The 13,361-nt window shown below is 41.1% G+C and overlaps 1 protein-coding gene across 1 annotated transcript; it reads left to right on the top strand.

Moving 5' to 3' along the window:
- Positions 1-515: 515 nt before the first annotated feature.
- On the top strand, positions 516-12,822 carry cdhr1a (cadherin-related family member 1a). The gene is made up of 17 exons (XM_062520386.1): positions 516-525; positions 737-832; positions 1,136-1,281; positions 1,411-1,461; positions 1,573-1,662; positions 1,887-1,973; positions 2,565-2,684; positions 5,446-5,589; positions 5,941-6,019; positions 6,215-6,315; positions 6,775-6,978; positions 7,772-7,924; positions 8,051-8,215; positions 8,918-8,985; positions 9,944-10,172; positions 10,379-10,633; positions 12,274-12,822. Exons 1-17 carry the CDS (start codon positions 516-518, stop codon positions 12,820-12,822), a joined length of 2,547 nt encoding a protein of 848 aa, XP_062376370.1.
- Positions 12,823-13,361: the final 539 nt, after the last annotated feature.

Below are 13,361 nucleotides of genomic sequence, written 5' to 3' on the forward strand. Positions count from 1 at the left end.
GTGTCATTGGATTAGTCGCTTAGCATATGCTTTAGCTTCTTTCTGTCCTGCACAACCTTCAGAGGGAAACGTGTTTAGGACTAGTTCTGGCCTCATCTAGCTTAGAATCCATGGCTTGTCTCACAAGGATGAAGAATTTGAAAAACATTGTTCCTTATCTTCTTCTTGTATTTGCACAGTTCACCTTTGGTAAGTAATATTTATTGTTTGATGCTGTTCTTTTACTATGTACGTAATGAGGATTATTGATTCTTAATTTGCTCTACTTCAATGTATTTTAACTACTGTTTGTATAGACCTTCTTTACTTGCTGCTTACACTTCACTTTGTTCTGTTAATTTGTGTACAAAATACATGCCGCAATAGTAACAAGTGAGTACATTTGGTCTAAATGTCATTGTTTAGTGTCAAATCTATTATTCACAAAACTGTTATTCATTATAAACAAGGTCATGTTGCATCTAAAACCATGTACTGCTGCTTAGTAAAAGTGATATTTGATGTGACATACAATCATGGTATATGGTCAGTCTCAAATCAGAGGTTATTTTAGCATGCGTGACGTAAAACACCTGTAATCCTTGTCAGGTGGATAAAACAGAGAGGTCATAAGTACTGCTAGCTAGGTTTCAGCATGAGGGTGTCATGCTTTGTTTGTTAAAATACTGAATGTCACAAATATTTTATGTGAAAACCTACATGTTTCGTTTATTGTTGTTATGTCTTTGATTCCCAGCGCAAACAGATTATGCTCCATACTTCTTTGATAATGGGCCCAATAGTAACAGTGGTAATCTGGCACTATTCAGTCTCTCAGAAGACACACCAGTTGGTAAGATTTCTCCAAACATTATTCATAAACCTGAGATAAATAGACCTGAAAAAAATTAGATTTGTGAAAAACAGTTGTGATCACGCTTACAAACTCATTACAAGATTTAATCTAGCTGATGTCAGTTCAGATGTCCACATCTATGCCATGATCATAATTTGTAAAACCATGGCTATTATCTTATCTTGTGTTCTACAAGAGAATATATTAAAATGCCTAATCTGTGTTTAGGAGAGGAATTCCACTTGTACATCTCAAAATATTGTACAAATCACAATATTTCCTGCACTTTTTTCATTTCAGGAACACAAATATATATTTTAAATGGAACAGACCCAGAAGGCCAACCAGTTAGCTATGGACTGACCTTTGAACCAGGATCCAAAGAATATTTTAGAGTGGATTCCAAATCTGGAACAGTTACTCTTATCGCGGAGATTGACAGAGAGGTGAGCCATTAAATAATTCATATTTATATTGGTAGCATTTGATATTATCAGTGGCATTGTGAATTATATCAGTTTTTGCTAATATACTGTGTATATATATATGTACTGTATATTGTTTTTTATCAACAGGTGCAAGATGAGATTGAAGTATTTGTCAGTATAACAGATGGCCGTAATAAAGTAAGTAATAGCACTATAATCAGAGCATTTGCCTTTGTTGCACAGTATTTATGTTTAGTAAATATATTTTTATAATATATTATAATATACTTTTTTTTCCTCTTTCTTGAGGTAACTGAGAAGGTACAGGTGTTTGTGATGGATGTTAATGATGAGAGACCACAGTTCCACAACATGCCTGCAATTGTGGATGTTTTAGAGGTGAGTCATATTTGTATCTGGCAAATATACATGTCTATAGCTTTACCTGCTGGTAGTGTGTGTAAAATTCGCAATATACAATGCATAATCATGTTGAAGTATAACATACACATAGTAAAACACATGGCAATTTACAAATGCATTATGCACTGATATGTTTTTAATCATATTAAAATAGGGAGTGTTTTATATAAGTAACATGTAATTGCTACTGAACTCTACAGAGTACTGCGTCTGGCAGCAGTATCTTCCAAGTGGAGGCTATAGATAAGGACACGGGTTCAGGTGGTTCCCTCACCTACTTTATCCAGGTAATGCTCCCTACGGCACTAGCTGCACACTTCCAGTGACCCATATCTTCACAGGAATCCTGCCAAAGTAGTGATATGAATATTTTTTCCTTCTTTTAATGACTGTCTCTGACAGAAAATCCGTATAAAAAAAATGGGGGATTGAAAGGTCAGGCTGGTCATAGCAGAAGTAATAATACTGTATAAGCACATTTGATGTGGGATGAAAAGTGCAGTCCTCTATACAGCCAGGGATTAAATTACAATTACATTTCTGTGAGGTACTGAAGGATTAGAGAACAGATTTGCACCATTTGGCAATGGTGGGATATGTTATATAGCAGTTTATGCATGTTGGCTATTATAGACTCGAAACAGCTGGGAATGAGTGACACTGTAGTACACAACATCTGGGCCAAAGAGATTTTACCTGCCCATTTAGACTATGGTCACTCCTGACCCACACAGATGCTTACAGACATGAGTCCTAGTCCATGGCCCTCTGATGCGGCTAGGTGAGCCAGATGTGCATTTGACTGCTTTTACCGTCCATGTGAAAAAAAAAGTCATCCTATAATTATCTAAAAACCTGCCTGTGCTGTTCATACTCAGAGCTACGAAACGAATGGAAAGTTTGGAATAGACCGGCACAGCGGAGTGCTCCGCATCAAGCAGGGAGAGAATCTGGACTTTGAGAAGTCCACAACACATTTCGTCACCGTGGTAGTAAAGGTGAGATGGGTGATGTAGCGCTACATAGTTTCTCTAATGCCATTCTCATTTAACCACATCATTATGCATCAGTAATAATAATAATAATAATAAATTTTATTTGTATTGCACTTTATATTATGGACAATCTCAAAGTGCTACAAAATTATAATGCAAATGGATAACAGATAAAGACAGATAAAAAAATAATGCAATTTAAAATAGATTATATACATACATACACACACACACACACACTCACACATACGTGTATAAAATATACACACACACACACACACACATACAACACACACACACACACACACATCAACAAAATACATTTAACAGAAAGCTTTTTTAAAAAGATAAGTTTTCAACGTTTTTTTAAAAGTGTTCAATGTCTGTGGGGCCCTCAGGTCGTCAGGGAGGGCATTCCATAGCCTGGGAGCAGCAGCAGAGAAAGCTCTGTCACCCATCCTGTGGAGCTTGGTTCTGGGGATTTGGAGGGTGTTAATGATTGTTGACCGCAGGGGGCGTGAGGAGGTCTGGGGGGTGAGGAGTTCCTGTAGGTAGAGGGGAGCATGTCCATATATGCACTGGTGGGTGAGGAGTGTGATCTTATACTCTATTCTGAAATTAACCGGGAGCCAGTGGAGACTTTTCAGAATGGGGGTGATATGTTCATGCTTGCGCACCCTCATCAGGATCCTGGCAGCACTGTTCTGGATGTATTGAAGTCTCTGGATGCTCTTGCCAGAGATCCCAATGAGGAGTGCATTGCAATAGTCCAGCCTGGAGGAAACAAAGGCGTGGATGAGCTTCTCTGCATCGCCCAGGGTGAGAGTTGGACGGAGTTTGGCAATGTTCTTGAGGTGGTAAAATGAAGTCTTGCAGAGATGTTTGATGTGGGTGTCAAAAGTGAGTTGTGGGTCCATTTTAACACCCAAGTTGGTGACAGATGTTGACAGGGAGATGTTTTGTCCAGAGAAGGTGATATTTTTGATGGTGGAAGAGCGGAGCTGATGTGATGAGCCAACTAGAATTGCTTCTGTTTTAGAGCTGTTCAATTGAAGGAAGTTGAGCTTCATCCAAGCCTCAATCTCCTCCAGACATGTGGTCAGTGTGGATGTTGGCAGGGGAGCAGATGAAGTGGGGGTTGTCCTGAGGTAGAGCTGTGTGTCATCAGCATAACAGTGGAAAGTTATTCCGTGTCTGCTAATGATATTGCCGAGGGGGAGCATGTAGATGGTGAAGAGGGTGGGGCCCAGCACAGAACCCTGAGGGACACCACAGGTGACGTTGTGGGTATGTGATTTTGCCCTGCCCAGGGCGACGTGCTCGGTTCTGCCGGTCAGGTAAGAGTGGAACCAGTTGTAGGCATTGTCTGAGAGTCCAATGGTGTACTGCAGGCGATGGAGGAGGATGTTGTGGTCTACTGTATCAAAAGCAGCTGTTAGGTCCAGAAGGATGAGCAGAGATGGGGAACCAGTATCTGCTGTCATTAGGAGGTCGTTGGTGACCCTAACCAGGGCTGTTTCTGTGCTATGGCCAGGACGGAAACCAGACTGAAACTTTTCAAACAGGTTGTTGTGTTTGAGGTGATCAAAAAGTTGTGCTGCAACTGTTTTTTCCAGAACCTTTGACAGGAATGGAAGATTGGAGATGGGCCTGTAGTTGGAGAGAACTTCTGGATCCAGTGTGGGTTTTTTCAGCAAAGGTCTGATGACAGCCGTTTTTAATGCAGAAGGGATATGGCCAGCCATGAGAGAGTGGTTTATGATGCTGGTGATGAGTGGAGAGACGGCAGAGATGTTAGCTTTCAGCAGGGCTGAAGGGAAAGGGTCCAGAGCACAGGTGGATGGCTTCATTTTTTTGATGATGTGCTCCACCTCCTCCTGTGTGGCATCAGAGAAAGAGCAGAGGGGCTGGACAATCTCAAACGGTGGGTCAGCAGTTGGGAGGGGCAGGACAGCATTGGCAGAGAGGTGGGAGCGGATGTTATTAACTTTTTGTTTGAAAAAAGTAATGTGCATGTTGCACCTCTCCTCAGTGGTCTCAGAGTGGGAGGATGAGGGTGGCTTGAGAAGGTGATTTATTGTTGAAAACAGTTGTTTAGAGTCACCTGGGCTGTTGTTGATAATGTTGGAGTAAAACTTGGACCGTGCATCTCTCAGAGCATGAGCATACTCCCTCCTGTGTTCTCTGTATGCCTGTTTGTGAACAGTCAGTCCAGAGGCCTTGAGCCGCCGCTCAAGAACACGCCCAGCCGTCTTCATCTTTCGCAGCTCACAGTTGTACCAGGGTGCTGAGCGCAAAAATGAGACTGACCTGGATGTAAGGGGGGCGTGGAGGTCCAGGAGACTGCTCAGGGACTGGTTGTAGAAATCCACTGAGTCAGCAACAGAGGGGAAGACAGTAGAGCCAGAAGAGAGAAGTTGGAGGTCCAGGGCCAGGGCATCCGCATTGATGTTTTTCAATTTTCTGAAATGGATCTGTCGCTTTGGTTTGGTGCAGGGGGAGGGGAAAGACAGCTCCATTGACACAACCTTGTGATCAGACACACCAAGATCATAAACCTGTAGGTTGCTGATGGGGGCGGAGTTAGAGATGACCAAATCAAGTGTGTGTCCCCTAGACACATAGCTTGAGCATGTGGTGCCATTAAACACAATACATATCCCCCACTGATTCTGCATGAATCCAAATACTATATGTGTCTGTCGCCTGACATATCTAGATCTTTGTCTGTCTTCCTATTTCATTGATGTATTTATGGTGACAGGACGGAGGTGGACATTATAAAGGAAAGCCCCAAATCCAGTCGGCATCGGCTACTTTGACCATCAATGTGGTTGACACTCAGGATACACCTCCTATCTTCATCGGCATCCCATATTTTGGATATGTTTATGAAGTGTCATCACCAGTGAGTTTCACATTAATTCCACGTCACCATTATTAACTATGTTATTGTGCATTGATTTTGACAGTTTTCTGTGCTGGTCAATTCATGGGTTTCATCAGGTCCCTTTCCACAGGTGTATAAAACCAAGCACCTATGAAAGCAAATTGCATGGTGCTTGATTGATAATAATACAGTTCCACTGAAATTACCCGGAGAACAACATTTAAAAAAGTTGAACAAAATTTCAAATTTCAAAATGTATTAAAATGGAGGACATATTGATTTGGAACCAAACTCTTCATATATTATTGTATATAATCAAATGCTCAAATGCTAATTATTTTGAAAAACTGTTTTTGCTTTTGATTTCAGGGCTCCGAAATATTCACAGTTTTTGCTAAAGATGGAGATGTAGGGAATCCAAATCCTATCAATTATTTGATTCATTCTGGTAAGCAGCCACCAAACTGCAACTCACAAACATAACTTTACTTTATAAACTACAAATTACACTTTATTGTATTAAACAGAAAAGTGCCGTCAGGGCTAACTAATGTTGGCACGGACATGTAAACTTATAGATTGACTCAAACTCATAATATATGCACAAATTGTATTATAAAATCATGCCTTTGGACCCATCCAGGTGCAGATGGGGCCTTCGTCATCAATAAGACGAGTGGCTGCATTACCCTGCGGGCTTACCCTGCCCATCTAAAGAAGGAAATGTTTCATATTAAAGTAAAGGTGAGCCTTCTTGCCACACCAGACCTACACCGAAGCTCCTCAATCATTGTTTGCTGTGTGATATATTCATCTGCCACTTTGTTGTTGTTGTTGGCCACTCCTTACCTCATGCACCCGCTTGCGACCAGGCTGACTCTAATCCAATAGAAAAAGAGGCGTAAGCCAATTACTCATCAAAGATGAACCTAGACGTGCTGTAGGCCACCTCAGCCTCTCCGCCATGTCAAGTCTGTAGGTTTAATGAGGAAGGCCCCATTACACACATGTCATTAGGGTTAATGGACGAGGTTTAAAGGGTGGATAGAAATGATTTGGCCAATATGCATGTACTGTGGGTCATTCATTTTGGCTATGCTGTATGCCACACTTATAAAACTGCGAAGCTTAATCATGTTAAGCCACGTCTATAATCAAATGACTTTTCTGTGTTGCCCTCATGGCACCCTTTATTTTTCCCAGGCTTCAGAGGTGGGACCAGATGGAAACTTAATGGACTATGCCATCACCACAGTGACCATACGAGTAGTGGACCTGAACAACCACCCTCCCACCTTTTACGGAGAAAACGGACCTCAGAACATGTTTGAGCTCACAATGTACGAGCACCCCCCAGAGGGAGAAATTCTGAGAGGACTGAAGATCTCCGTCAATGACTCTGATCAGGTGGGTGTATTGTTTGTGTTTGGGTGTGTGTGTCTGGGTTGTCAGAGGGTGTGCACAAAACATAAAAAATAAAATTCCACATCATGATTTTTAGTTGTTTAAATCAGCTCTTTTTTTAAAGCATTAACATTGTTCATTTCACTTAACATTGACTGAAAGTCTGTTTTATGTTATAATACTATCATGCATACAGCATAATGAGGTTTATCCTTCAGCTTAGTCTGTTCATGATGTTTACGCTGCATGAGGGTGGACTCTCCATTCATAATGAAAGTGCTCTTTTGGATGTTACATAAAAAGACTGAATAAACCCAAACAAGCAGGTGTTCCATTTCCCAGATTTTGTCATATTATGTAAGGTGTTTTTATCAGTAAGCACCTGCTTTTGTAAAATGTCCAAAATAATCTAACAAATACATCCCAAAATAGATCAGGTTTGGAGACATAGTGTGTTACTGTCAGCATTTCTAGAGATACTATGCAAATGGAGGAATGTCCAATTTATTAAAATGAAATTAGGAATCGTTAAGCTCTTTGCACACCCAATGTGAATCCCAAAAATCCTCTATTTTTTTCTTTCCTCTGAGTCATCATGTTATTTCACTTGTCTTTGTTTATCGTTCTCTAATTACAGTGGCCTCATGTAATGTATTTTTAAAAATAATTGAAAAGTGAAAACAAACAAAAATGTTGCTTGTAGGCTAACATATTTTTGCATCAGACATAAACATTTGAGTGCAGACTTTGTCACAATCAGGCAAATCAAATGTTAATCTTAATCCATGTTTTGCAGGGAGCTAATGCAAAGTTTAACCTGAGGCTAGTTGGGCCTGGTCGGATATTACGAGTTGTCCCTCAGACTGTGCTCAACGAGGCTCAGGTCACCATCTTAGTGGAAGATTCTACAGCCATAGACTACGAGAAATCACAGTTTCTTACATTCAAGGTAACCACTTTAGTGCACTGCGCACCTCAGACGAAATGTTGTCTGGAGCGTATCTCTTTCCAATATCCAGCAACAGTAGCATGGTGGAATGAATAACATTGAAACTAATCAGAAATGTTGTTTTAGTTGCTTGCAGTGGAGATTGACACACCGGAAAGATTCAGCGCAACGGCAGACGTAGTGATTCACCTACTGGACACCAATGACAATGCCCCTAAATTCTCTTCAGAGTACTATATTTCTCGAATTCCTGAAAACTCCCCAGGAGGATCCAATGTTGTCACAGTTACAGTAAGTGGTTGCCTGATATTAAGAAGATTTAGAACCAGGGATAAACCCAGAAATCAAACCAATGTGTTAATTTATATGTATTGTTGAAGTCTTCTGCATAGATAAAAGATAACATTAAGTGACCAGTTACCTAAATTACCTATTGCTATTGACAAAGTGAGCACTTGAGTGATAAAATATGTCTTTGGCATTTGTCATACAATGCTCTTTCTATGATAGTTTACTGACAAAGTACACACAATATATTGATCAGAACGTGAAGAAAACAATGTGGTGGTTGTGTGCTCCAGCCTATTACTTGCCCAAGGTATATCAAACAAAACAGATAATACAATGGATAGGGAAAAATTGGTTGAATATTATAAATTGCAAGATAAATCCCCAAGTTAAGAAGAGGCATTTGTATTTGGGCAGCTCCACTTTTCCAGTAATGTCCGGGCTGAATTTTTTTTAATTTTTTTATTGAAGTTATGTCAATGCCTTTAGAGAAAGCAGTGCTGTTTTAAGACATAATAATTTGTTCTTGTACTTACATCTAGACCTAGTCCCATGTGTAATGTCAGTCTAATAATGTGTTTCTAAGTGTATGATTCCTTCCTAAAAGTGTTTTGATACTGTATTGTATACTGTATTGTTTTGATACGGTATTGCAGACTAAAAGGCATGTTCTCTTCTGATTGTGTGTTTATCTATGTACTGTAGGCTACAGATCCAGATTCAGGACTGTGGGGTGAAGTCAAGTATTCCATATATGGCGCTGGATCAGACTTGTAAGTAAATTCCAAATAGTTCTAGCACTACACTCACACCACTTGTTTTATCTGCCTCTTCACAATATACTATACGTCTTTGAAGAAATAACTTGAATTGATACACTCACTCTCACTACCGCCTCTTTCCTCTCTCTCTCTCTCTCTCTCTCTCTCTCACACACACTCTCTCTCTCTGTCTCTCTGCCTCTCTGTCTCTCTCTCACACACACACAGACACACACACACACACGCACACACACACATTTTCATTTTATTACTGTTTCCTTTCATATTTTCCCTTGATACGCTAGCTTTACGTGAGATCCCCCCAGAAAGCTTGGCCTTTGCGGACTCAAACTGTATTTGTATTCCACTGAGTTTTTATTACAGCTCAAACTGCAGACAGAAATAACTGAAAAGTTTTCATCATTAGTCATCCATCTCAAATATGGACCTTCACTGATGTAGAGACACTTTGCTACAAACAGATCCAACTTAATGCGCAATTATGAAATTAAACATAAACTTGACAATGAGCAAGATTCATTGTGCGAGTTATCAGACCAAATGTATTCAAATCTAGCATGGCAAAACACTGATTGTGATAATTAACGACCTTATGAGAGAGAAGGGTAAACACATGGAATTGTTTCTCCAGAAAACCCTCTGCCAAGACAGACAGCCCCCCCGTGTCCTTCTTTAATGCCCTAATGGGATTGGGGAAGAAAATAGAACGTTACCGTGAGCCAGTGACACCTGTAGTGACACCTGTAATTACCTTGCAATGTGACAGTTGCTCGACAGTCAGGCGATTCTACAACAATTCTGAGACTATGTCCCATAAATCATATACAGTATAAAACTAATAAACAAAATACATGCAAGATGACAACCATGACAAAAAATGAAACACAGCTATTTGTCAGTCTTGTTTAAAAAAAGTAAAAAACTCACTTTTATCTCTTTACTTTTCAAGGTTCCTAATTCAGTCACAGTCAGGAATCATTTATACTCAACCTTGGGCTAGCCTGGATGCTGAGGTCAAGTCCAAGTATAACTTCTATGTAAAAGCTGAGGACACAGAAGGAAAGTACGGTTTGGCTGAGGTCTTCGTAACAATTCTTGACCTCAATGACCACTCACCTGAATTCAACAACAACTTCTTGGAGACAACCATGATCATTGGAGCACCAGTCAAAATAGAGGTCAGTTGACAGTCACCATGCAATCCCAAACCTTATAGATATAAAGTATATTTACCTTTGAGTGTGTATCTGTCTGTGTTTGTGCATTTGTGTATACATGTATATGTGTGTGTGTGTGTGTGTGTGTGTGTGTGTGTGTGTGTGTGTGTGTGTGTGTGTGAGTGTGTGTGAGTGTGTGTGTTCATGCATATGTTTGTTTTGTTCAGGCGGTTGATGAAGATGCTGAAGAGCCCAATAACGTCATTGAGTACTCCATCATGAAAACTGAGCCAGACAACATCTTTGACATCAATTCTGACACGGGCGAGATCATGCTGAAGCCTTACATCAAGTCCATGGACATTGTTCAAAACATAACCAACCAGAAAGAATGCACATGGTCTGTGGTGGTCCAGGCAAGAGACAGAGGATCGCCCTCGTTCAGCACCACCACCGTGGTGAAGATTGACATCACCGAGGCGGTAAGGCTATTATCCCTTTAAGCAGACATTATCAACATCACATTTCAGTTCATTAGTATATTGGCCAAGTTTATTTGTTGAAAATAGGCATTCATTCACTTACATGGAACTTAGTATTGATGGCAGTATATTACTAAATTAGATCATTAAACGTTCTACAGCCTGGAAACCATGGACCTATAATTTTCGCCTCAGCTAGGGAACCAATAGCATAACGGGGGGGATAGCAAGACGATGGCGACATCTAAGCAACACAAGGAAGCTTGTATTTTGGTTAAGATCCAAACCAGCTTTTGTTCAAATCTACACACCTATGACTACTGAAAAATGTAAGGTTAATTTGTCAAATGTTATTTTGAAGTATTAACATGGTATAGCTCTACATGGTATAGGCAAATTGATACGACTGGCTAGCCTGAGCTACGCACACACGCATTTCATAGACATCTGAAGCGCCCAATAAACGGCTCTGGGCATGCCTCAAATACGAGAAAATTAATGTTTGGTTCCCAGACCACATCTCATTGAGATATGGTGGCGTTAGCCAAGCTAACATTGTCAAGCTTTTTTTTAACAGAATATTCTCTTTTGAATAGGACATATGTATTGAAGCAATGTTTTAATATAGTAGTCTCCAAGTGGTGCCTTCATTATCCACTGCTTTTAGTCCATGTAGACTTCCCCCATGTCTTAGGTTATTTAATGAGAGTGGTTCTGATACATTTACATTTAAGTTGATTTACAGTATTGTTGTATCATTTTCAGGTCAAATCCAGAGCAATAACATACTTCCTGAGCCTCAAGAGACGGCCATTGACTGTTTTCAAAATATGCTTGAGCACTGTTTCCTTGGCCATTGCTTTGACAGTGCTCATTTCCACCATTACTTACTGGAGATCTGTTAAAAAAATGCGGGTCCAACCACAGGGCAAGATCAGAAGGATTATTCGGAGGCCCTGACCATGACACACCCCCCACACACAAATCTCATCACTATACAGAACTCACTCTCATCGATGTTGTGATACAACAACATAGTGTCTGTAAAAGAGTACAGGAGCACAATCAGAACAAAATGCATGTGAAACTAGGGCTCTCAGTGGGCATTGACCGCCGCCAAGTCCAAATGCCTTGTCTGGTCCTGTTAGAGACATCTAGAAGTCTTGGATCTACCTTTTGATCCACCGTAAAATTGAACGGGTTATTCTTTGGCTCATGCTCCATACCACCACAAAGTTTGTGGAATCCAAGGTAGTAGACAAATAGACAGACAGATGGACAGACAGACAGACAAATTGCTATAAAGCCTCTTAGGTGGAGGTAAATTGACACAATGAAATATGTGGCTATTTAAAAATACAAAGGCAGGTGTAGTTTGATTTTTTACACATAGTATTTGTGTGGATTGTTATGGTCGTGATAATGGGTCTCACACTCAACCCTTCTGATCTTGTATCACTATGGAATCAGGCTCTGTAATATTTCATATAACATCTTAATGGCAAATTCAGTCAATGTGATGCCTTGGAACCTCTGGTCATTAATAGTTGATCTCTTTCTTGCAATTCCTCATGTGTCTTCTTACACAAATAAGCCACTTCAGTCCCATGGACTTGATTTCTCTTTGTGCTCTTTTACAGACTCAACTCAGTGGACCATTCGCGTCCTTTTTAATGCAAAGTAGGGACAATCCCATAAAAATCCTGGGCATGATTACCTGTGTCATTTGTAGTATGCTCGTTGCCACAGTCTTGGTGTCCACGGTCACGTTTGTGCGCAACAAAAAGTCCAACAAGATCTTGCCCAGCCGCCGCATCATCAGGAGGAGACCAAAGCACAGGCAGTGGGGATTTAAAGGGCCAGGAAACCAAGGAAGGAATTTTGAAGTGAAAGAGGAGCCTGAAAATGGAGACAACGTTAACTATAACAACAACGTCAACACAGTCTGTCACCACCACCACCACCACCCACCCCCTCCTATGCCGCCCCCAGACCTCCCTCCACCACCACCCCCATGCTTCTCTCGCTCAGGCGAGCGGCAGTGGGCCGGTCCCCCCGTGAGCTACAGCACCGTGGTTCTAAAGCCCACCAAAAGGCCCGTTAAGACCAAAGAGAACCACGTGAACTCGGCGCTGGTCTCTGAGCTGAAGATGCGATTTGAACAGAGAAGGATGGCCAGCCAATACTGACCATCTGACTGACTCTCTCTTACTATTCCTATGAACCGTGCAGCTGTGGACTGCTGATGTTGGCAGATGTCCCCCTACAGAGGTGGTGGCCCAGGTGTGTGAGTCAGTGGTGACGATCATCCCCAAATAGACAGCTGAGAGCAGCCTGAGGGACAGCAGGCCTCAGGCTTTCTGCCGTGCATGGCCACTACACCCACGTTTCTTCCACACGCCTCCACCAGAATGGCCACCAGGGACTGGTCAGGCCAGGAGCAGGACGTTGTGTTGCTGGTAGGCCCCTCGAGAAACCAATTGGAATACACATGCAATACAAATCTGCATTACACATGGTTCATATTTATTTATACAAATTCAATCAGCATGAAGAGACCACTGTTGTCTTTTTCTGTGATACTACACAAGCCATTTGATGGACCATTTTTATATGCTATGTGCTGAATGAGTGTTGGCCTGTGTTTGAAATGGTCTGTCCGTAGAGTGGATCATTAATAATACAGTGGATCTCAGAAATACCGGTTTACATTATGTCAGTGTGACGA

The sequence above is a fragment of the Sardina pilchardus genome, chromosome 18, assembly GCF_963854185.1.
Source record: "Sardina pilchardus chromosome 18, fSarPil1.1, whole genome shotgun sequence".
NCBI lineage: Eukaryota > Metazoa > Chordata > Actinopteri > Clupeiformes > Clupeidae > Sardina > Sardina pilchardus.

What these genes read in the sequence shown, in the direction of transcription:
- cdhr1a (XM_062520386.1), top strand. An exon ending in TCGCGGAGATTGACAGAGAG is followed by an intron (nt 1,282 to 1,410) that starts GTGAGCCATTAA and finishes TTTTATCAACAG; the next exon opens with GTGCAAGATGAGATTGAAGT. An exon ending in GAGCACCAGTCAAAATAGAG is followed by an intron (nt 10,173 to 10,378) that starts GTCAGTTGACAG and finishes TGTTTTGTTCAG; the next exon opens with GCGGTTGATGAAGATGCTGA.